The sequence below is a fragment of the Tamandua tetradactyla genome, chromosome 2 (genome assembly GCF_023851605.1).
Source record: "Tamandua tetradactyla isolate mTamTet1 chromosome 2, mTamTet1.pri, whole genome shotgun sequence".
In the NCBI taxonomy this organism is placed as follows: domain Eukaryota; kingdom Metazoa; phylum Chordata; class Mammalia; order Pilosa; family Myrmecophagidae; genus Tamandua; species Tamandua tetradactyla.
Window position 1 is genome coordinate 169,006,822 of NC_135328.1, and position 25,597 is coordinate 169,032,418.

A 25,597-nucleotide genomic window follows, 5' to 3' on the forward strand; every position below is an offset into this window, starting at 1 on the left:
CTTATCAAAGATCAAATGTCCATAGATGAGAGGGTCTATATCTGAGCACTCTATTCAATTCCATTGGTCGATACATCTATCTTTATGCCAGTACCATGCTGTTTTGACCACTGTGGCTTCAATAATATTTCTTAAAGTCAGGCAGCGTGAGACCTCCAGCTTCATTTTTTTAACTCAAGATACTTTAAGCAATTTGGGGCACCCTGCCCTTCCAGATAAATTTGCTTATTGGTTTTTCTATTTCTGAAAAGTAAGTTATTGGGATTTTGATTGGTATTGCGTTGAATCTGTAAATCAATTTAGGCAGAATTGACATCTTAACTATATTTAGTCTTCCAATCCATGAACATGGTATGCCCTTCCATCTATTTAGGTCTTCTGTGATTTCTTTTAACAGTTTCTTGTAGTTTTCTTTGTATAGGTCTTTTGTCTCTAGTTAAATTTATTCCTAAGTATTTTATTCTTTTAGTTGCAATTGTAAATGGGATTCGTTTCTTGATATCCTCCTCAGCTTGTTCATTACTAGTGTATAGAAACACTACAGATTTTTGAATGTTGATCTTGTAACCTGACACTTTGCTGTACTCGTTTATTAGCTCTAGTAGTTTTGCTGTGGCTTTTTGGGGGTTTTCGACATATAGTATCGTATCATCTGCAAACAGTGATAGTTTTACTTCTTCCTTTCCAATTTTGATGCCTTGTATTTCTTTTTCTTGTCTAATTGCTCTGGCTAGGACTTCCAACATGATGTTGAATAGCAGTGGTGATAGTGGGCATCGTTCCTGATCTTAGGGGGAAAGTTTTCACTTTTTCCCCATTGAGGATGATATTAGCTGTGGGTTTTTCATATATTCCCTTTATCATTTTAAGGAAGTTCCCTTGTATTCCTATCCTTTGAAGTGTTTTCAACAGGAAAGGATGTTGAATCTTGTCAAATGCCTTCTCTGCATCAATTGAGATGATCATGTGATTTTTCTGCTTTGATTTGTTGATATGGTGTATTACATTAATTGATTTTCTTATTTTGAACCATCCTTGCATACCTGGGATGAATCCTACTTGATCATGATGTATAATTCTTTTAATGTGTTGCTGGATTCGATTTGCTAGAATTTTGTTGAGGATTTTTGCATCTATATTCATAAGAGATTGGTCTGTAGTTTTCTTTTTTGGAATATCTTTGCCTGGTTTTGGTATGAGGGTGATGTTGGCTTCATAGAATGAATTAGGTAGCTTTCCCTCCACTTCAATTTTTTTTTTGAAGAGTTTGAGCAGGGTTGGTACTAATTCTTTCTGGAATGTTTGGCAGAATTCACATGTGAAGCTGTCTGGTCCTGGACTTTTCTTTTTGGGAAGCTTTTTAATGACTGATTCAATTTCTTTATTTATGATTGGTTTGTTGAGGTCATCTATTTCTTCTTGAGTCAAAGTTGGTTGTTCATGCCTTTCTAGGAAGTTGTCCATTTCATCTACATTGTTGTATTTATTAGCATAAAGTTGTTCATAACATCCTGTTATTACCTCCTTTATTTCTGTGAGATCAGTGGTTATGTCTCCTCTTCCATTTCTGATCTAATTTATTCGCATCCTCTCTCTTCTTCTTTTTGTCAACCTTGCTAAGGGTCCATCAATCTTATTGATTTTCTCATAGAACCAACTTCTGGTTTTATTGATTTTCTCTATTGTTTTCATGTTCTCAATTTCATTTATTTCTGCTCTAATCTTTGTTATTTCTTTCCTTTTGTTGCTTTGGAGTTAGTTTGCTGTTCTTTCTCCGTTCTTCCAAGTGGACAGTTAATTCCCGAATTTTTGCCCTTTCTTCTTTTTCATATAGGCATTTAGGGCAATAAATTTCCCTCTTAGTACTGCCTTTGCTGCATCCCATAAGTTTTGATATGTTGTGTTTTTATTTTCATTTGCCTCGAGGTATTTACTGATTTCTCTTGTAATTTCTTCCCACTGGTTGTTTAAGAGTGTGTTGTTGAGCCTCCACATATTTGTGAATTTTCTTGTGCTCTGCCTATTATTGATTTCCAACTTCATTCCTTTATGATCTGAGAAAGTGTTGTGTATGATTTCAATCTTTTTAAATTTGTTGAGATTTGCTTTGTGACCCAGCATATGGTCTATCTTTGAGAATGATCCATGAGCACTTGAGAAAAGGTGTATCCTGCTGTTGTGGGGTGTAATGTTCTATAAATGTCTGTTAAGTCTAGCTCATTTATTGTAATATTCAAATTCTCTGTTTCTTTATTGATCCTCTGTCTAGATGTTCTGTCCATTGATGAGAGTGGAGAATTGACGTCTCCAACTATTATGGTAGATGTGTATATTTCCCTTTTCAGTGTTTGCAGTGTTTGCCTCACGTATTTTTGGGTATTCTGGTTCGGTGCATAAATATTTATGATTGTTATGTCATCTTGTTGAATTGTTCCTTTTATTAGTAGATAGTATCCTTCTTTGTCTCTTTTAACTGTTTTACATTTGAAGTCTAATTTGTTGGATATTAGTATAGCTACTCCTGCTCTTTTCTGGTTGTTATTTGCATGAAATATCTTTTCCCAACCTTTCACTTTCATTCAACCTATGTTTATCTTTGGGTCTAAGATGTGTTTCCTGTAGACAGCATATAGAAGGATCCTGTTTTTTAATCCATTCTGCCAGTCTATGTGCTTTGATTGGGGAGTTCAATCCATTACCATTTAGTGTTATTACTGTTTGGGTAGTACTTTCCTCTACCGTTTTACCTTTTGTATTTTATATGTCATATCTAAGTTTCCTTCTTTCAACACTCTTCTCCACACCTCTCTCTTCTGTCTTTTCGTATCTGTCTCTAGTGCTCCCTTTAGTATTTCTTGCAGGGCTGGTCTCTTGGTCACAAATTCTCTCAGTGATTTTGTGTCTGAAAATGTTTTAATTTCTCCCTCATTTCTGAAGGACAATTTTGCTGGGTATAGAATTCTTGGTTGGCAGTTTTTCTCTTTTAGTAATTTAAATATATTATCGCACTGCCTTCTCACCTCCATGGTTTCTGCTGAGAAATCTACATGTAGTCTTATTGGGTTTCCCTTGTATGTGATGGATTGCTTTTCTCTTGCTGCTTTCAAGATCCTCTCTTTCTCTTTGACCTCTGACATTCTGACTAGTAAGTGTCTTGGAGAACATCTATTTGGATCTATTCTCTTTGGGGTGTGCTGCACTTCTTGGATCTGTAATTTTAGGTCTTTCATAAGAGTTGGGAAATTTTCAGTGATAATTTCTTCCATTAGTTTTTCTCCTCCTTTTCCCTTCTCTTCTCCTTCCGGGACACCCACAACACGTATATTTGTGCGCTTCATATTATCATTCAATTCCCTGAGTCCCTGCTCATATTTTTCCATTCTTTTCCCTATAGTTTCTATTTCGTTTTGGATTTCAGATGTTCCATCCTCCAGTTCACTAATCCTAACCTCTGTCTTTTGAAATCTACCATTGTAGGTTTCCACTGTTTTTTTCATCTCTTCTACTGTGTCTTTCATTCCCATAAGTTCTGTGATTTGTTTTTTTCAGACTTTCCATTTCTTCTTTTTGTTCATTCCTTGCCTTCTTCATGTCCTCCCTCAATTCACTGATTTGGTTTTTGATGAAGTTTTCCATTTCTGTGTGTATATTCTGAATTAGTTGTTTCAGCTCCTGTATCTCATTTGAACTACTGGTTTGTTCCTTTGACTGGGCCATATCTTCAATTTTCCTGGTGTGATTTGTTATTTTTTGCTGGCGTCTAGACATTTAATTACCTTAATTAGTTTACTCTGGAGATTGCTTTCACTTCTCTTACTTAGGGTTTTCTTGCTAGATGAGTTTGTTGTTTATCTGTTCTTTGACCTTCAGTTCAGCTTTTTCTGGGCCTCTAGCTTAAGTTTTGTTTCACAGAGGGTAATTTTTCAGTTCTTGTTTTCTTGTTTCTTGTCCTGCTTGTAAGGTGCCTTTTCCCTCCCCACCCTTAGGAGGGTCTAAATAGGTATTACAGAATCCAGCCGGGTTTTCCCGGACTAAACCGGCCTCCTATCAGGGGGAAGGAGTCACCTGCGTCAGTTTTCCCTGCAGGTGAGACCCAGCAGGTTGAAAGACTTTCCTGTGAAGTCTCTGGGCTCTGTTTTTCTTATCCTGCCCAGTATGTGGTGCTTGTCTGTCTGTGGGTCCCACCAGCAAAAGATGTTGTGGCTCCTTTAACTTTGGAAGGCTCTCCTTGCTGGGGGCGTGGTGGAGACAGAGGAGAGGTTGTAGGCTGGTTTTAATGGCTTCAAATTGCCAAGCCCTGGGGTCTGAATTCCTTGAGAGAGGGATTCCACCTAAGTTGGGCTTCACCCCTCCCCTGGGGAGGCACAGGTGGGAGATAGCCCTGAAAGCAGTCTGTTTCTGCCTATGCCTGGGGCAGCTGCAGCCCGAGTAGTCCCACTGCTGAATCCAGAGGCAGCCAAGCCTCCGTAGAAACAGCCACAAAAACCTGTTTCATCCCCTTTCCTCTTTTTCAGTTAGCCCAATAAGCGACCTCTGCCTTGACCAGTGTCGCCTGAGCTGGGGGCCTGTTTTTACTAGTCAGAATTTGTTTATCAATGCCACAATTGGTGTTTGGTTGGACTCAGTCCCTGCTACTGTTAAGAGTCTCTTTCCTTTCCCTCCGGGAAGCCGCCTGTGGGGGAGGGGCGCCAGACACCGGCCGCCGCGGCTTGGGGAACTCATGGTTCCAGAGACTCGCAGCTGGTCCAGTTGGTCCAGACTGGGGTACGCTATGTGTCTGGTCACTATTGTGGCTCCAGGAGCTGTTCTGTACTGTTTCCGGTTATTTAGTAGTTGTTCTGGAGGATGAACTAAAACGTGTACATTGTTAAGCTGCCATACTGGCGCCTCGGTGATATCTATTTAATGAATAAGAATAACCTCCAGGATAATCTCTCATCTCTGTTTGGAATCTCTCAGCCATTGACGCTTTATTTTGTCTCATTTCTCTCTTCCCCCTTTCAGTTGAGAAGGTTTTCTCAATTCCTTGGTGCTGAGTCCCAGCTCATTCTAGGATTTCTGTCCCATGTTGCCAGGAAGGTCCACACCCTGGGAGTCATGTCCCACATAGAGAGGGGGAGGACAGTGAGTTTGCTTGTTGTGTTGGCTGAGAGAGAGCCCCAGAGTTCAAATCCCACGGAGCTCAGGCCGAAGGTATTTCAGAAACAGAAATATAGCTTGCTTGTCATGTTGACTGAGAGAGAGAGGTCACATCTGAGCACAAAAGAGGTTCTCTCGGGGGTAACTCTTAGGCCTAATTTCAAGTAGGCTTAGCCTATTCTTTGCAGGGTTAAGTTTCATATGAACAAACCTCAAGACTGGGGGCTCGGCCTATTGCTTTGGTTGTCCCCACTGCTTATAAGAATATCCAGAATTCTCCACTTACTTGGGAAACTTGAATTTTCCCCTTTTCTCATCATTCCCCCAAGGGGACTTTGTAAATACTTTTTTATTCACTGTTCAAATCCTTCTGAGATTTATCAAGGCATCACTCTAGACAAACCGACAAAATCTCATGCCCTAGTTAAGGTTCCATGTACTTAATGGTGTTCAATTAAGCTGTCCACATAAGTTATATTAGGAAATATAGTAGTCAAAATATAAATTTTGTACCAAATAAATATTTTTTGCCAAGTCCTAGATTTTGAAGCTTCCCCTTATGAAACTTATTTCCGTAAGGGAGAAGATAAGACTATTCATAACAGGGCTGAACAGCTGCTTCCAGGAAACCACATGTGGTTTTGTTGCTTACATGTGGTCTCTCTCTCTCTCTAAGTCCAACTCTGCAGGGAGAATCATTATCCTCCCCCTTATGTGGGACATGATAGCCAGGGGTAAAAATCTCCCTGACAACATGGTGCGTGACTTCCAGGGATGAGTCAGGCCTTGGCACTGTGGGATCAACAATGCCTTCTGGACCAAAGGGGGAAAAGAATCATAACAAAATACAGTATCAGTGTCTAGAGAGATCAAATAGAGTCAAGAGACTATTTGTGATGTTACTGTTAGGCAAACTTGAGTTAGATAGTATTAATTGCCATGGTTTGCTAAACCCTAACCAACATCATTCTTGCTGACTCTTAAGAACAGCTAGGGCTCAAACTGAGACTCTATAAAGGTTTCATACACTAAGTTTGCCTTCTTGGAACCTATAATTCTCAGAGGCTTCCTAGGCCAGATAAAACCTGAAACCCAGTGGGATTAGCCTCTCCAAGATTATCGATTGATTACATACCCCTACACGTTAGTGTGACACATCTTCTCAACATGAAAAAGTCAGAATAGGTATTGCCTAAAGATCCCTAGAGATTGGGAGAGGGATCAGAGAAGTAGGAGGAGGTGTAATAGAGAAAATAAGATTTAACAAACATATATGACTGCTGAATTAATATTCCTTCTAGCCTCCAGTGTTTTGGAGCAGCTAAAAGGAAAAATCTGAGATGGTAGACTGGTAGCACATGACAAACCTTGGGATCTGTTCTGTAATTCCTTGCTGAAGTGTGCTTTGATAATTATTGTTTTTTCTCTATTTGCCTTGTATATATGTTATATTCTATAATTTAAAAACATTAAAAAATCAACACTGAGACACTATCTCACAAACACTAGAATGGGCACTATTAAAAAAAAAAAGAAATAAGTATTGGAGAGGATATGAAGAAAGGAACACTCATTCATTTTTTTTTTATGAGGGTTTTCCGGCTAAAGCCAGAAAACCTGCTAGACAAATTCTAAAAGAGCTGTAACACCCGCTCATTCATTTTTGATGGAAATGTAAATTGGTGTAGCCATTGTGGAAAACAGAGTGGCAGTTCCTTAGTAAGTTAAGCACAGAATTACTGTATGGCCCAGCAATCCCTGTCCTAGGTATAATATCATTCAGCTATCAAAAGGAAAGAAGTTCTGACACATGCAGCAACATGGATGAACCCTGAAGATATCATGTCGCATGAAATAAGCCAGATACAAAACAACAAATATTGCAAGATCTTCATTTATATGAAATAATTAAAATAAGCAAATTCATAGAGTTGGAAACTAAAATACAGGTTACCAGGGGTCAGGGTTGGGGTAGGGAATGGGAAGTTAATTCTTAATTGGTACAGAATATTTACACAGGATGATAGAAAAGTTTTGGTACTGGATAGTGGTGACTGTAGTACAACATCATGAATGCAATCAACTCCACTGAAAATATATTAGAATGTGGTTAAAGGAGAAAATTTTAGGTTGTATATTGCTAGAATACAATTTTTTTTTAGAGTGAAATTTTTAAAAACTGTAAGACCATTTACACAGTTATACCTAATGTAAACCAGGAACTACAGTTTATAGTGTGATTATAATATTATTTCATCAATTCTAACACAGGTACCACACTAATCCAAAGAGCTAACAATAGGGAAAAGTGTGAGGAGGGGGGTTATGGGAACTCTATCTTCTGCATGACTTCTCTTTAAACCTACAACTTCTCTAATAATTTTAAAAAGAATGTTTCATGTAATATTTGGGAGATATTTCTAATACAAACTACTTGTTGTTTCTCTGAAATTCAAATTTAAAATATAAAGTAAAAAGTTGGAAAAAGATACATTATGCTAACAATAGTCAAAATAAAGGTGATGTGGCCACATTCATATCAGACAAAGTAGATTTCAAAGCAAAGAATATTACTAGGGATAAAAAAGGTCATTTCATAATTACAAACAGATTAATTACTCAAAAGGACATAAACATTTTAAAAGTTTATCAAATAATAACAGAGCTTCAATAGGCTGAGCCCCCAGTCTTGGGGTTCGTTCATATGAAACTTAACCCCAGAAAGGATAGGTCAAGTTTACTTAAAATTTAGGCCTAAGAGTCACCCCCAAGAGAGCCTCTTTTGTTACTCAGATGTGGCCTCTCTCTCCAGCCAACACAACAAGCAAACTCACCACCCTCCCCCTGTCTAAGTGGAACATGACTCCCAGGGGTGTGGACCTTCCTGGCAACTTGGGACAGAAATCCTAGAATGAGCTGAGACTCAGCATCAAGGGATTGAGAAAACCCTAGAATGAGCTGAGACTCAGCATCAAGGGAATAAGAAAACCTTCTCCACCAAAAGGGGGAAGAGTGAAAGGAGACAAAGTGTCAATGGCTGAGAGATTCGAAACAGAGTCAAGAGGTTATCCTGGAGGTTATTCTTATGCATTAAGTAGATATCACCTTGTTATTCAAGATGTAGTGGAGAGGATGGAGGGCTCTGCCTGAAAATGTAGAGCTATGTTTCCGTAGCCATGTTTCTTGAAGATGATTGTATAATGATATAGATTTCACAATGTTGCTGTGATTGTGAAAACCCTGTGTCTGATGTTCCTTTTATCTATCTTATTGACAGATGAGTAAAACATGGGTTAAAAACAAATATAGGCAGAACTAACGTTAAAATAAATTTAGTAGATTGAAATGCTAGTGATCAATGAAAGGCAGGGGTAAGGAGTATGTATGTTTGGATTTTTTTCTGCTTTCTCTTTATTTCTTTTTCTGAATTGATGCAAATGTTCTAAGAAATGATCGTGACGATGAATATATAACTGTGATGATATTGTGAGTTATTGTTCTATATCAAGAACGGAATGATCATATGTAAGAAAGTTTGTGTTTGTATGTGGTTATGTTTAATAAAAAAAAGCACAACTTGTATCTTTGTACTATTTCACTAGTTAAAATAACCAGGTATTCCTGTTAAAATTTTAAAAAGAAGCATTTTTAAAGCCCTATGAGATCTTTCTGAATTCCCTTTTTCTTCTTGCAGTGACTTGAGCCAATCTCTGTATCTTATAGTCATATGAAACCTGAATAAGTCAATCAAATTCTGTAATTTATTTAATAATTGTATTACTGGGAATTTAGGTTGTTTTCTATTTTCTATTACATATATAACTACAGCTAAAATGAATATATAGGTTCTTTTTTATGTTGTTCCTTAAATACCAGCCTGCAGTTTCCCGAAAACGTGTGTCCTTATTTCTCAATTTCTCATACCTCTGCATTAGGAAAACAAATACCAAGTTAATTATCTTTTTTTGAATGCTGTATGGCGGGGGTCACATTTCATTCTTTTTCCATGTGAGTATCCCGTTATTGTAGTACCATTTATTGAGTTTTTGTTTGTTTTTCAATTGTTTGATTGTTTCGGGAAGTGCATGGGCCGGGAATCAAACCCAGGTCTCCTGCAGACAATACTTCTACCACTGAGCTACCCAAGTTACATTTTTTAACTCACTAATCTATACCACCTATGATCTAATTCCTTGAGAGCAGAAGTCTGTTCTAACATGGTTTTAACCACATTGGCCCTTTGCCTGCTGTAGCAATTAAAGGTAACAAAACGTTTGCTTCTCTCTTCACTTTGCCTCAAACTCCTAAAGGGCTCTCCTTTGCTTATATCCAATACATTATGGAACATCTGATTTAAGTAATGCTTTAAAGCAACAATTATTAACCACCAAACATAGCATCTAAGAACACTTGTAGGTTAACAATATATTTTAATACTGTTAAACATTACATTACATGCTTATTTTTAAACTTTGTAATATATATTATATATTTTTCCGTTTGATGTGGCTAAAATCTTTTTTTCAGATTCTATTATTTAAAATACTTTATCAAGGTATAATTTACAGAAAATAAAATGCATCATCCACATTTTAATTGTATAACCTGTTGATTTTAACAAATGCATGTTTCTGTGTAATTACTACTATTACAATCAAGATTTAAAATATTTCTATCACCACAAAATGTTGCCTCATGCCACTTTGTAATTAGTAACCCATTCCACTCCCTCCAATTCCTGTTATCTTTTTCTTTTTCCTTTTCACAAACACAACTCCTTACCCTATTACCTCCCTACACTGGGAGGGTAATCTGCTTCCCATCTATGTGAATTTGCTATTTCTAATCATCTACTATAAGTGATACCACACAATTTTTGTCTTTATGGATCATGCTTATTTCACTGAGCATAACTTTTTCAAGGTTCTTCAATGTTGCAGCAGGTCTTAATGCTCATTTTCTCCTATGGCTGAGTAATATTCCATTGTATGTTTATTCATTCATTTGCTGACAGACATTTAGGATGTTTTCAGTTTGGGCTATTGTGAATAATGCTACTATAAACACTGGTGTACAATCCTGTTTTTACTCTCGTTGGGTATATGCTTACAAGTGGACACATCAAATGATAATACTATATTTAACCTTTTGAGGAATCACGACATTGCTTTCCACAGTGACTGCTTCATTTTACATTCCCACCAGCAATGCAGCAGAGTTCATTTCTTTGTGTAATGCGGCTGAAATCTTAATATGGATACACGGTTTTGTAGCCTTATTTTTTCACTTAAGAATATTGTACATATTTTCTAATGTTATTAAACTTTTGCAAATATCGTAGTAGCAACCTTCCATGTATAACTTCAGATGGAAAAGAAAAATGGCTTGGGACTTAACAGGAAATATTTATATCTTACCAGAAGTCCTAGGACTTTTTGTTGAATGGATGACTCAGTTGGGAAAGACTGTAAAAAGAAAGGGAATACTATAACTGCCTAAAGAAACAAATATAATAGATAAATCCTTAAGCAAATAAATCAATAAATGCCAAACTGTAGACTAAATTCCCATTCTAACCTCTAGAACCCTCATGAAGAGTTCTAACCCTTGATTTTCAATAAAGTGCCTGCAAGTGGTTGGGGATTCATCTGTGAGATTCCAAAGTGCACTCAAAGTAAACTTCAATGTAGTGTCCACTGAGTTTTGATTGGTTTTCTGCTTCACTATTTGAAGAAGTTGCTGAAAGAAGGAAAATACAATTGTAATAACCATGAGTCCATGAGGATTAGTTTTATGGCATAAAGCATTTTCAGTCAAGGTCTTATAAGTAACAAAAAAACCTCTGGGATTAGACTTTTCCTCAAAAAGGAGAAAAATATAGATCCTCATAAATATTTTATTATAATGATGATAAATTGTAAACAACATTTGAAAACAAAATGATTAAAGCTCAGGACAACTGTTAATATTAAAAGTTATATAAATTTATGGGAAGAAATGTAAGAAACACAAACATCTAAGTACAATGAGGTATCTTAATAGTTTAATGTGGCACTAGATTCAGGCTGACTGAGCTTAAATATGATCTCTGCCTCTAACAAGCTGCACAAACTTGCTTACCTCTCTAATTTTTTGTTTCCTTACCTGAAAAAATCACAAACTAAAAAAAAAAATTTATATTAGCTATCACAATCGTCAATATCACTAATACCATAAATTTCTGCTTAAACTAAGCTTGCTTTTTCCCTAAAGCTTATGAATAAACTACTTCCTTAAAATCTCTGACTCTTTATACTACCAGTCAAAATGACTCTAAGACATATAATAGCAATTAAAGTCATTTTTAAAACTAAAATATCATCCCTAAAGACAGTTAAAAAAATCAGCATCCTTTTCTAGTCATCTAATATATATTTTGTGTTAGGTAGTTAACATATATTCCTCTTTCAATGAATACTTCTTTCCTCCTCATTTAATCGTAATAGCTGTATAAAGAATTTTTTATCACCCCCAAGAAAGTCTGTGACTTGCTCAAAAAATCACACATCTGGTAAGTGGTAGAATTTGAATTTATAAACAGAGATTTGTCAACAGCATAGAAACAACTCTATACCACAGAGACTTGTCTTCTTGTTACATTACTTTTTTTCATTCATACCTTATTATTATACTCAATTAGATTATACTAAACTATGTCTAAATAGTTATTTTCTCTGCTATACTGTGAATTTCTTAAGGGAAGGAATTATATCTAATTCAGTATGAACCCCCAAGATCTAGTAAAGTGGCAGGTACCTGATGGGTACTCTATACATATTCATCAGATGAATCATTACATAATTTGTATTGCTACATATATTATCACTATATATATAATTTCTCACTATATATATAATTTGTAAGTCATAGAAAAAAGGGAGTCACTCATTTGATTTTTCCATCTACAATTACTGCTCAAACACCTTATGCAAAGATTGTGACAAGAAGCTCCTAGGTGGACTTTTTGCCGCTAGTCTTCCCTAAGATACGGTTTATATCTACTCTATTTTAAAAGTTAAAAAAAAATTTTTTTCACTGCTCACTATATTATTTCCTCAACTGATATGTAAGTAAAGTCATATAAAAGTTCTTTAAATTATTTTCCTCCCCAAAGCATTGAGCACAATCTTGTCTATAGTAAATACTCCACAATTTCTTCATAAATAATAAAAAGTATAGGCGTTTAGAATCAGATAGGATGGGATCTTAAGGCTTGTTTAGGCACCAATGACTCAAGTAATTTGCCTACATTCACAAAATGAGTTTACATGATTAGACCCTAGATTACTTGAATACATGGTTCTTTCCCCCTTTGTGAAGGAATAAAAGCTGCCTCTATGGGAAGAAATGTATAAGATACTTTAGAAGTAAAAAACAAAATTGTTAATAAAAGATGTCAGAAGACACAAAACATTGCCTGAGAACCATATAAATAAAATCTCTCTAGTGGCCTGTGTGAAGAAGATAACAGACTTACTCTAACAATGAAGAGTTCAGCACCAAGTTGTGCAGTTTGCTCTGTAGAAAGCTGCAAACAAGCAGAAGATAAGGTGAATGTCCAAGAACCCACTGGTGTGAGTTCAATATCATTCACTGTAATAGATTCCAAGGTCAGATTAAAATCTCTGAGCATCCTGGAATTCTACCATATTGAATGTAGCTTGAATAAGCAACTGACAGAGAGGCTCCCTAATCTCTCTGACATACAGATTTTGAGGAAAATGGTAATTGCAACAAGAAACATTTGCCTACAGAAAACTACCCAGCAAGAGTTTAGGTACCTTGGCAGCCAGGATAGAAATGATAGCAACTGCCATCCTTTGCATGTTTTGATCCTCGTGGTTACAGAGCCATTGCATGACGAGCTTGGCTGCTTCAAACCTGAAAATGCACAAAAGATTTCACAAATTAAGTGAGCATAGTCTCAGAGCTTCAGTTCTGAATTTAGGAGGTGAGAAGAAAAGGGAAAATTCCCCTTAACTAACAGAGAATAATAATTACACTTAATGTTTTGGAGAGAATGCCTTATTAACTCTGACCAATATTTTGTAAAGGAGCAGCAGTTTGGAAAAGGACAAAACTGTTTATCTGGCATTTCATCTCCCAAAATTATAACATAGCTCTATACTGTAGCAAATAATTTAAGTATTTTCTAGGTTTCTCATAGTACTTGGCATGATAAGAACATTCATTTGTTTACAAACACTTACAGTGTTTAAAATCTGGTTGGAAAGATAGATATTAAACCAGATAAGTAAGATATATGGTATGATTAGGTACTGATATATCCCATGGAGGAAAAAAAAAAAGGAGGGAAAGAGGAGATATGAAATGTTGAGATTTTATATAGAGTGGCTAAGGAAGTTCTTGTTAAAACTATCAAGGGAGGGCAGTGCAATGGTGGTTGAGTGGCAGAATTCTCACCTCCCATGCTAGAGACCTGGGTTCGATTCCCAGAGCCTGCCCATGCCAAGAGAAAAAAAGTTAAAAAAAACTATCAAGGGAGTAAGAGATCCGGCCATGTGGATATTGAAGAAAAAGGCATTTAATGTAGAGGGGATGGGAAATACAATAGATCTGAAGTGGGAGTATGTCTGGAGGTTTTGAGAAATGGCATGCAGGCCAGTGAGGCTAGAACAGAGAGAACAAGTGGAAGAGTAGTAAGAGATGCAGTAGGAAAGAGAGGTCAGTTGTAACAAGGGATCATACAGAGCCTTAGTAAAGAACTGGCTCTTATTCTGAATGAGATGGAAAGCCACTAGAGGATTCTGAGCAAAGAAGTAAAATGAACTTATTTATGTTTCAACAGGATTATTCTATCAGCTGTATTTAGAATAAACTTCAGGAAGGGAAAAGCAAGGAGGGAAGTTTGGGGGCTTAAGCAATAATTCAGGAGAGAATTCACATGGACTTGAGTTGTAGAAGTGGGAGTGAAGATAAATGATCAATTCTGAATATATTTTGAAAATAGAGCTAGATTTGCCAAAGGACCATTATGTGGGGTGTGAGATAAGGAGAGAATTCAGGATGACACCAAAGAATATATCTGATTATTTTACTCACTGTCTGATTCTTCAAAACTCAGCTTAAATGTCACGTCCTTTGAGTTTTCCCTGAAAAGTTTATCATTGCTTTCTCAGTGCTCCTTAGTGTTTTTCTTAAATAAAAATAAATGCACTTGTTTATTCTGCTTTATTTTTCTTCATTTTTATTTTATTTTATTTTTTTAGGGAAGGAAGGAGGGAAGAGAAAGAGAGAGGAAAGGAGAAGGGAGAGAGGAGGGAGGAGTGAGGGTAATGCGGGCAGATCACATTTCCCATCTGTCCCCAAATCTTCATCCAGATCATCCTAGAGCAAAATGATAGAGGAAGGTGCACCGACTTTCCATCTCAGAGCTGATCACTTCTTGGCCTATTATCCAGAGTAATTCATTCAGCTCACTTGAACCTTGACATTGACATCTTTACCAGAGTAATAATATCGAGATCATTATCTATCCTCTTACTTCTGGTTTATTTCACTGAGGATTATGTCCTCAAGGTTCATCCAGGTTGTCATATGCCTCAGGACCTCATTTTGTCTTACTACTGCATAATATTCCATCATATGTATATACCACATTTGTTTATCTACTCGTCTGTTGATGGACACTTGGACTGCTTCCATTTTTTAGCAACTGTGAATAATGCTGCTATAAACATTAATGTGAAAAATGTCTGTTCATGTCACTGTTTTCTGCTCTCCTAGGTATATACTGAGTAATGGTATTGTGAGATCATAGGGCAACTCGATATTTAGTTTTCTGAGGAACCACCAAACTGTCTTCCATAGTGGCTGTACCATTATACATTCCCACTAGCAGTGAATAAGTGTTTCAACTTCTCCACATCTTCTCCAACATTTGTAGTTTCCTGTTTGTTTAATGGCACCATTTTTACAAGTGTGAGATGCTATCTCATCGTAGTTTTAAACTGTATCTACCTTACAGCTAAAGAGGAAGAGCATCTCTTCATGTTCTTCTTAAGCATTTGTATTTGTTCTTCAGAAAAATGTCTATTCCTATCTTTTGTCCATTTTATAATTGAGTTGTTTATCCTTTTGCTGAGTTGTATAATTTATTCATGTTCATGGGATATCAAACCTTTATTTGATGTGTGGTTTCCAAATATTTTCTCCCTTGAGTTGGCTGCCTCTTGATCTCTTTGACAAAGTCCTTTGAGGCATAGAAGCTTTTGATTCTGAGGAGCTCCCAATTATCTATTTTTTTGTTCATAGATTGGGCTTTGGGTATAAAGTTGAGGAAACTATCTCCTATTACTAGGTCTTAAAGGTGTTTCCCTATGTTTTCTTCCAGGAGTTTTTTGGTACTGGCTCTTATATTTAGGTCTTTGATCCATTTTGAGTTAATTTTTGTATAAGGTATAAGATATGTGTCCTCTTTTATTCTTTCAACTATGGATATACAGTTTTCCCAAGACCATTTACTAAAGATACTACTCTGTCCCAATTCTGTAGGTTTGAGGGCCTTGTCAAAGACCAACTGATCACAAATTTGGTAGTCAATCTTTGAACTCTAGATCGGTTCCATTGAGCAATACTTCTATCTTTGTGCTAGTACAATGCTGTTTTTACAACTATAAGCTTTAAAGTCAGGAAGTGTTAATCCTCCCATTTCTTTTTTAGATAATTTTAGCTATTTGAGGTTTCTTTCCCTTCCAAATGAATTTAATAACTAGCTTTTCCAAGACTTCAAAATTGGCTGCTGGAATTTTTATTGGTATTGTGTTCAATTTATAAATCAACTTAGGTAGGATTGACATGTTAACAACATTCAACCTTTTTATCCATAAGGATGGAATAGCTTTCCATCTGTTTAGATCTTATTTAACTTCTTTTAACAATGCTTTGTACTTTTCTGTGTTCAGGTCCTTTACTTCCCTGGTTAAGCTTATTCCTTGATACTTGGTTCTTCTTTTATATTCTTTTTTTTTTTTAAACTTTTTTTATTGTAGAGTATAATATATATACAAACAAAGAAATAAAAAAGCAATAGTTTTCAAAACACTCTTCAACAAGTAGTTATAGGACAGATCCCAGATTTTGTCATAGGCTACCACACAATCTCTCTCGTATTTTTGCTTCTAGCTGCTCCAGAATATAAGAGGCTAGAGAGCTTATATATATTTTTTTAGCATCACAATTTTTTTACTTTTGTGAAAATGACATATATACAAAAAAGCTATAAATTTCAAAGCACAACACCACAACCAGTTGCAGAACATATTTCAGACTTTGACATGGGTTACAGTTTCACAATTTTAGGTTTTTACTTCTAGCTACTCTAAAATACTGGAGGCTAAAAGAGATATCAATTTAATGATTCAACATTCATATGCATTTGTTAATCCTATCTTCTCTGTATAACTCCACCATCACTTTTGATCTTCCATCCCTCTCTTTAGGGGTGTTTGGGCTCTGGCAATTCTAAATTTTTGATATTGGAAGGGTCTGTCACTTATATGGGGTAGGGAGATGAACTATCTGATGTTCTAGAGGCTGGGCTAGGTTTCAGGACTTATTTGGACCAGGGACCCATCTGGAAGTTGTAGGTTTCTGGAAAGTTACTCTAGTGCATGGAACCCTTATGGAATCTTATATTTTGCCCTAGGTATTCTTTAGGATTGGCTGGAATAGTCCTGGTTGGGTTGGCAGGTTATGAAGTTTGCATAAGAGCAATCTGCTGAGTAGCCTCTAGACTCTATCTGAACTCCTTCTACCACTGATACTTTATTAATTACACTTGTTTTCCACCTTTTGGTCAGGATGGAATTGTTGATGCCACAGTACCGGGTCTGGATTCATCTCTGGGAGTCATCTCCCACACTGCCAGGGAGACTTTCACCCCTGGATATGTCCCATGTAAGGGGGAGGACAATGATTTCACTTGCATAATTGGGCTTAGAGAGACTGAGGCCATATCTGTGCAACAAAAGAGGTTCTCCAGAAGTAACTCTTAGGTATGCCTATAGGTAGGCTAAGCTTCTCTGCTAACTACATAAGCTTCACAGATACTTGACTCTTTTGGTTGTGATTTTGGATGGAATTTTTTCCTTGATTATGTCCATATTTAGGTACAGAATATGTTATACAGAAACATTTCTGATTTCTGTACATTAATCTCCTATCCTGCCACTATATTATATTTATTTACTCAAGTAGCTTTGTTGTAGATTTCTCAGGATTTTCCAAGTATGGGATCATGTAGTCTGTGAATAATGAAAGTTTTACTTTTTCCTTACCTATTTGGATGCCTCTTATTTCTTTTTTCTCTCTAACTACTCTAGCAAGGACTTCTAGTACAATGTTAAATAACAATTGTGACAATGGGTACTTGCTCATTCCTTATTTTAAAGGGAATACTTTCAGTCTCTCTCCATTAAGAATGATACTGGTTGTGTTAGTTTGTTAAATGCTGCCAGAATGCAGTATACTAGAAATGGAATGGCTTTTAAAAAGGGAATTTAATAAATTATAAGTTTACAGTTCTAGTGTCAAGAAAATGTGCAAACTAAGGCATCCAGAGTAAGATATCTTAATTCAAGAAAGGCTGATGGGTCTGGCATACCTGTCAGCTGGATAGTCACCTGGCCTGCTTCTGCTGGTTCCTTACTCCTGGGCTCAAATGCTTTCAGCCTCTGTTCCTGTGGGGGTTCCTCATTTTGCTTCTCCAGCCTGGCTTTCATTTCTTGGCTTCCTTTGGCTCTCTCTAGGTTCTGGTTTTGCTTAACATCTCATGGGAAGCCACACGGCAACGTCTACTGGGTTCCAAGGGATCTCCAAACATCCATGTCTCTGTTCTCTAAGTCATTTTGGAGAACATCTGTGTCAGCTCTGCTCTGAGTGCTCTCCAAAATGTTTCCTCTTTTAAAGGACTCCAGTAAACCAACCAAGACCCACCTGGAATGGATGGGGTCATATCTCCATCTAACCAAAAGGTCACACCCACAATTGGGCATGCCACATCTCCTTGGAGATAATCTAATCAAAGCTTCCACCTATAATGCCGAATTAGGATTAAAGGAAATGGCAGCGACACAAGATAGGAGCAGGATTAAAACATGGCTTTTTCTGGGGTACATAATAGCTTCAAACCGGTACACTGGCTATAGGTTTTTCATATATGTCCTTTATGAAGGTGAGCAAGTTTCCTACAATTCTTGCCTTTTGTAGCATTTTTGCCAGAAATGAACACTGAATTTTGTAAAATGCTTTTTCAGCATCAATTGATATGAGCATATGATTTTTCCCTTTGAATTTATTAATATGCTGTATTACAGTAATTGATTTTCTTTTTTGAACCTCCTTGCATTCCTGGTATCCTGGTATAAATCCCACTTGGACATGATGTATAATTCTCTTAATGTATCACTGCACTCTATTTGCAAGAATTTTTGCATCTATGTTCATTAGGAAACTGGTCTGTAGTTTTCCTTTCTTGTAGCATTTCTATTCAGTTTTGGTATTAAAGCAATATTAGCTTCATAAAATGATTTAGGTGGTGATTATTTTTCCTCATTTTTAAAAAAGAGTTTGAGCAGGATTAGTGTTAGTTCTTTTTGGAATGTCTGATAAAACTCCCCTGTGAAGCCATCTAGCCGTGGGCTTTTCTTTGTAAGAAGATTTTTGATGACTGATTGAATCTCTTTACTTGTGACTGGTTTCTTGAGATCTATGTCTTCTCGGGTCAGTGCAGGTTGTTCACGTGTTTCTAGGAATTTGTCCATTTCATTGAAGTTGTCTAGTTTGTTGGTGTATAGTTGTCCAGAATATCTTCTTATGATTTTTTTTATGTCTTCAGGGTCTGTGGTAGCAATCACCTCTCATTTCTGATTTTATTTATTTGCATTTCTCTGTTTTTTTTCTTTGTTAGCCTAGCTAGGGGTCCAACCATTTTATTGATTTCTCAAAGAACCAACTTTCAGTTTTATTTATTCTTTTTATTTTTATTTTTTTGTTCTCCAACTCATTTATTTCACCTTGAGCCTTTGCTATTTCTCTTCTATTTGCTTTGGGACTAGTTTGCTGTTCTTTCTCTAGTTCCTCCATGTGAGCAGTTAAGTCCTTGGTTTAGCTCTTTTTCAATATAGGCAAAAAAATTTCCTTCTCAGCACATCCCTCAAGTTTTGATATGTTGTATTTCCACTTTCCTTTGTCTCCAGATATATACTAATTTCTCTTGCAATTTCTTCTTTGATCCAATGATTGTTTGAAAGTATGTTGTTTAATCTGCATAGATTTGTAAAAGTTCTGGTTCTTTGGTGATTGTTAATTTCTAACTTAATTGCATTGTCAGCAGAGAAAGTATTTTGAATAATTTCAAGCTTATTAAATTTATAAAGACATGATTTGTGTGCAAGTATATGATCTATCCTGGAGAATGTTTTATCAGCACTAGAGAAGAAAGTATATCCTGGTATTTTAGGGTGTAACAGTCTGTATATATATCAGTTAGGTCTAATTCATTTATCATACTGTTTAAATTTTCTATTTCTATATTGATCCTCTATCTGCTTGCTCTGTTGATAGAGGAGAGTGGTGTAACGAAATCTCCCACTATTATTGTGAAATGTCAACTGCTCCCTTGAATTTAGGTAGTATTTGCCTCATATACTTTGGACCTCCTTGATTGGAAGCATAACCATTTACGATTTATAAATAAACATTTATTTCTTTTTGGTGAATTGTCCATTTTATTAATATATAGTTCCTTTCTTGTCTCTTATGATATTTTTACATTTAACGTCTAGTTTTTTGGATACCCTGCTTTCCTTTAGTTAGCATTTGGATGGAATGTCTTTTTCCTTCCTTCCACTTTTAATCTATTTATATTCTTAGGTCTATGATGAGTCTCTTGTAAGCCTCAGATAGATGGATCATATTTTTAAAGCTATTCTGCCAATCTGTATCTTTTAGTTGGTGAATTTAGTCCATTAACATGCAGAAGTATTATTGTAAAGACAGTTCTTGAATCTACTATCTTATTCTTTAGTGGTTATCAGATCTATATTTTGTGTTTCCTCACTCTCTTAAAATCCTTTAAGTTGTCCTTACCATTCCTTTTCAATTTTGTACTCTCCTCCAGACCTCCCTCTCTGTCTTTTTTCCTCAGTCAACAGAATTCCCTTTAGTGTTTCCTGTAGGTAGTTCTCTTGTTGGCAAATTCTCTTAGCCTTTGTCTATCAGTGAAGATTTTAATCTGTCAATTTTGAAGGATAGCTTGGCAAGATTAAGAATTGTTGGTTGGAAATCATTCTCATTCAGAATTTTAAATATATCACTGTCTTCTCACCTCCATGGTGGTTGTTGAGTAGACTAAGTTCAGTTTTATGTGCTTTTCCTTATATGTCATGAATTGCTTTTTCCTTGCTGCTTTAATTATTTTTTGCTTCTCTTCAATAATTGACATTCTGATCAGTATGTGTCTCAGAGTAGGCCTATTTGAATTTATTCTATTTGGGGTTCATTGGACTTCTTTTATTTGCATATTTACGTGTTTTCTAAGAGTTGGGAAGTCTTCTCCCATTATCTCTTCAGCTAGTCTTCCTAACCCTTTACTCTTCTCTTCTCTTTCTGGGACAGTGATAATTCTTATATTTGAGTGCTCCACGTTATCTACAATTTTCCTAAGATCCAGTTCCACTTTTTCCATGTTTCTTGCCATTTGTTCTTTTATGCGTTCAAGTTCAATTGTCCTATCTTCTAATTCACTTATTCTTTCTTCTGCCTCTTAAAGTCCATTGTGTCTTTAGTATACTTTTAATTTGGTCTAAACCTCTTTCATCTCTGTGAGATCTGTTTTTAAATATATTCTTTCAAATTCTTCTTTCTGCTCTTCCAGTGTCTTCTTAATATCTTTTATGTCACTATGAACATCCTTAATTAGTTGCTTCAATTTCTGTGACCCCTCTGGTGATTTCATTTGACTGGGCCATATCTGCAAGAATCTTAACATGTTTCATGATTTTATTTTATACATGGTGCATCTCAATGTTTTAATAAGGTTATTTTGCAAGCTGATTTCCTTCACATGTCTCAGGTTTGGTATTTACTTAGATTTGCATTGAACATCTCCTTTTGGACTTGGTTTATCAGTCCCTCCGCCCCAAAACAAGTCCTAGATCTCATGGGAGGGCTGCAATTCTACTTAAAGCTCTACTGAGGGCTAGGCAGATAGGCAATTTGCCCCACTGCACTTTGTGCATTTTCCCAGCAGATGGTGCTCTTGAGTCACCTCTTCCCCTCAGGCCCACCTGTCCCTGACTAGAGAAGCCAGCTAAATTAATTAGAGATAAGATGTAATTCCAGTCAGGGCTCACCACTTGTGCGCCCAATGGGTCTAATGGCCCCCAAACTCTCATTTGGGATGCTTGGGCTGTGGGACTGGGTATTTCAGCTTCCCTTGCCCACAGCCAACCTGGAAATGCGTGGTGGGTGGTCGCAGCACACAGTTCAGCTACCTTCCTCAGTTTCACCTTTCCATCTGTGTACACTTGACGTCTCTGGGCCTCCACAGGGGTAGGGAAGCAATATTAGGACCCAAAACAATTCCTTAAATACACCCACAATTATGAGATACTATATAGCTTTGTAGTTAAGAGTACAGATTCTGAAGTCAGTCCTGGGTTTTACTTCTAACGTTAATTATAAAAATAAAAATATTTTATTATGTGCAGCAATGCAGTCAAGTCATTAAGAACATCATACCCTTTAGAGTCAACCTGGATTCAAATATCAGCTCCACCACTTACTAACTTTGGGACACTGGGCAAGTTTCTTAATCTTTCATTTTCTCATCTATAACATAAAAATATGGCCTACTCTTTAGGGTTATTGTGAAGATCAAATGGTACAATACATGTGAAGCTTAAGACTTCATAGAGAACTCAGCACATGAAAGTTTTTTATAAAAATTCTATTTTTCTAGTATTATTATTGATGCTGTGCCTTTATTTGTACAGTTCCCATAGTCGAAAACAATCAACTCAACCAGCTTCCATCTTCAAAGTAATATAGCATGGATGTAAAAAGAACAGTTTCTAGATTTAAATCTAGACTCTGCTACTTATTATTTTATCACTTTAATATACTAAACCTTTCTGTACCTTCTTTTCCTCATCTATAAAATGAAGATTACAAGAGTAAACAATTTCACCGGATTGTGGAAAGAAATGAATAAGTCTATATGTAAAACACTTAGCATAGTATGCCACACTAGAGTAAGTGCTTCAAATATGTCAGCTATCATCTTTATTATATCACTATTTTTTACTGTTACCTTTATTATCTCACTATTATTTTACTACCACATCTTTAATGATCATCAATCAGATGGAATTTTCCCCTCGTTTGACGATCCAATGCATTCCATCAACACTTCCTCTATGACAAATTCTACCTTATATTATACTCATTCATCCATTTATTCATCCATTAAAAATTCACTTACGCACAATCACAGCCTTTGACCTCAAAGAAATTCACATTCTAGCAGAGCACTAGCTAGATCAGAAGTAGGCAAACTACAGTCTGTCCCCTGGCTTATTTTATAAAGAAAGTTTTATTGGAACAGAACTTCATCCATATGCTTATACATTGAATATGGCTATTTTTCATATACAATGGTGGAGTAAAGTTATAGCCCATAAGCCTAAAATATTTACTATCTGGCCCTTTAAGAAAACATTTCCCAACCCCTAAACTAGATGATGATCTTTAGGAGAAGAATTAGAACTTTGCTCACTTTTAATGGCATTGCAATGATCAGAATAGATACTCAGTATTTATTAAATTATATCCTGAAGCCCATTCTGAATCAAATAAATATTTCATGTAGCTTTACGGGTTGGTATGATTTGATTAACATATTCAAATTCATTTAAAAATTATCTATAGATAGTTATATTTTTATTCAAACTATTTATTTCAAATATTAAATAGAGTACCTCATTCCTCAGCCATGCCAGTTTACAGTATACTTTGTTATCCAAATCAAAGTAAATCATAGTAAAATTGCTGTTTGAGAGGCATACTTTTCATTAAATCATGAGGCATAAATTTCCTTTTTAAAACAGTATCATTTAAAAACTCCATTTTGAAATGGTAACATGAAAAGCATCACTGTTTTAGCTCCCAGATCACAATATCTTAGAAAAGTTTAAAGGCACCCCTTTAAACTTACAGGGATCCAGCTACAATGGCCTCCCTTATTCTCTGCTTTAAATATTTCCTCCATCATTCAATACCAAATAATAATAAATAATAAGAGGTCTTATACTGAGAAAAGAACTGAGTCTTTCTAGCCTGAGGTTACTAGGTATGTAACTCTGGGCAAGATACTGAATCTCCATATGCCTCAGTTTCCTAATCATTCCAATGGCAATAATGCACATAGTTCATAATATTCTGAAAATTATAACCAAATATACATTCTTTAAAAAAGGCTATAAATACAGGAGTCAATCTGAAATCATGAATGTCAAAGCACTAAGTTAGAGAAAGTAGATTTGGCATTCTGTAAAGCAATATACAATTCTATCTACTCAGTTAGTATTATATTAAGGATATCCTGACTGGTATGATGTGATCCAAGACAGATTTCTAAAGTTCAGTTTTGCCCCAATTTAAGTACTGCTATTACTTGCCTGTTAAATGGGACATCCTGAAGGATCCGGTCACTGCAAAGTGAAAGAAGGCAATTCTTCTGTAACTAAAGAATCAAAGGAAAAAAAATTCCTGAATAAAATATTATTTTGTTTTTTTTTTAACCAAAGATAGCCTCAATAAAAAAAGATTGATAAAATAAAGTAAGTTCCACTGGACCAACAGAAGTTTACTTGTCTATAGGTCTTTTTCCATCTTTCCATTACATGAAAAATTTCATAGGCTAGAATAATTCCTACTAATCTCTCTCCCTGCTGGTGGCCCATTAGAAGGAACTTTGCGTTTTTTGAGATAGAAGGAATGACAAAGGCAATGGCTATAAATTACGGCCGGTGGCACAGTATCAAGGAATTTAAGCCAGGCTACTTTGAAGACAAACTGACTCTAATCTAGAGTACAAAGAGCTAGCATTCTATATATTGCCCTCTAAATAAAGAATGACTGATAGAGACTTGGCTCTATCTTTTACAGAAAGTTCAAATCATTACAATTAAATAAGAGTAAATGAGAATATGAATAATTTACAAACAGAGAGAAGGTATACCATCATAAAAGAAAAGTAATTCGGGTTACTGCTATGAAGAAAAATAGGAACTTTTAAGGTATAGGTGAAAAATGTCATACTGCATTCTAATAACTCTTCTAATTTTAAAAATGGCTTTATAATATTTTAAAAGCTTTCCTGTTGACCATTTAAAAATCTCCTGTCTAAAGAAGTAAATTCAATACGTGTAAATTCAAAATTCAATCATGGATACAATAAAGCAAAACTCAGACAAATGGGGTATATAAAACTAGTTAGCTAAAAGAAAATAGGTATGACACCAACATCTTATTTGCTTCATAGGACAGGAGAGATTATATAATAACAGGAATGGCACATTTTTCAAGAAATGGTGCTGGGAAACCAGGAAATCCATATATACAAAATATACCTCTAACCATTAACAAAATGGATTAATGATGTAATTTTAAAAGCTAAAGTTATAAAATTCTTAAAACAAAACATAAGGGGAGATTTTCATGAGCTTGGCTTTGGCAATGGTTTCTTAGATCTCACACCAAAAGTGCGAGCCACAACCGAAAAAATTAGATAAACTGGACTTCATCTAAACTTAAAACTTCTGGGCATCAAAGGTCACTATCAAGAGAGTGATTCCCTAAAGAATGGGAAAAATATTTAGAAATCATATATCTGATAAGAATGTAATATATATATATATATTTATATATATATATATATATATATAAAACACTTACAGCTCAATAAAAAAGACAAACCACCTAATTAAAAAATAGGCAGGAGGCAGACCATGGTGACTCAGCAGGCAGAGTTCTCACTTGCCATACAGGAGAACCCGGATTCAATTCCAGGTACCTGCCCATGAAAAAAAAATGTGAAAAAACAGGCAGGGTACATAGGTGGTTCAGTGGGGAGAATGCTTGCCTTTTATGCGGAAGACGTGGGTTCGATTCCAAGACCATGCACGCACACACCCCCCAAAAAAAATTACGCAAAGGGGTGCACTGGTGGTTTAGTGGTAGAACACTCACCTTCCACCCGGGAGACCGGGTTTGATTCCTAGACCATATACCACCGCCCTGCTCCCCACAAAAAATAGGCAAAGGACTAGAATAAATACTTCTCCAAAGAGGATATACATACAAATGGCATATGAAAAGATGCTCAATATCATTA

The 25,597-nt window shown here is 35.9% G+C and overlaps 1 protein-coding gene and 1 non-coding gene across 6 annotated transcripts in view; both read right to left on the bottom strand.

Moving 5' to 3' along the window:
* Positions 1-25,597, bottom strand: part of ZYG11B (zyg-11 family member B, cell cycle regulator) — a 198,561-nt gene that overhangs the window by 35,275 nt on the left and 137,689 nt on the right. For 3 of the 5 annotated variants that reach the window (XM_077149621.1, XM_077149624.1, XM_077149626.1), the window contains 5 exons: positions 23,880-23,944; positions 12,960-13,059; positions 12,656-12,706; positions 10,717-10,878; positions 10,557-10,604 (listed from right to left, as the gene is read on the bottom strand). In XM_077149621.1, the coding sequence (XP_077005736.1) occupies positions 10,557-10,604; positions 10,717-10,878; positions 12,656-12,706; positions 12,960-13,059; positions 23,880-23,944 (426 nt within the window). The remainder of the gene's footprint in view (positions 1-10,556; positions 10,605-10,716; positions 10,879-12,655; positions 12,707-12,959; positions 13,060-23,879; positions 23,945-25,597) is intronic. The other 2 variants (XM_077149622.1, XM_077149623.1) reach the window with 2 other exon arrangements.
* LOC143675341 (U7 small nuclear RNA) lies at positions 6,729-6,790 on the bottom strand. The gene has a single exon (XR_013171568.1). It is a non-coding gene; the product is annotated as a U7 small nuclear RNA (small nuclear RNA).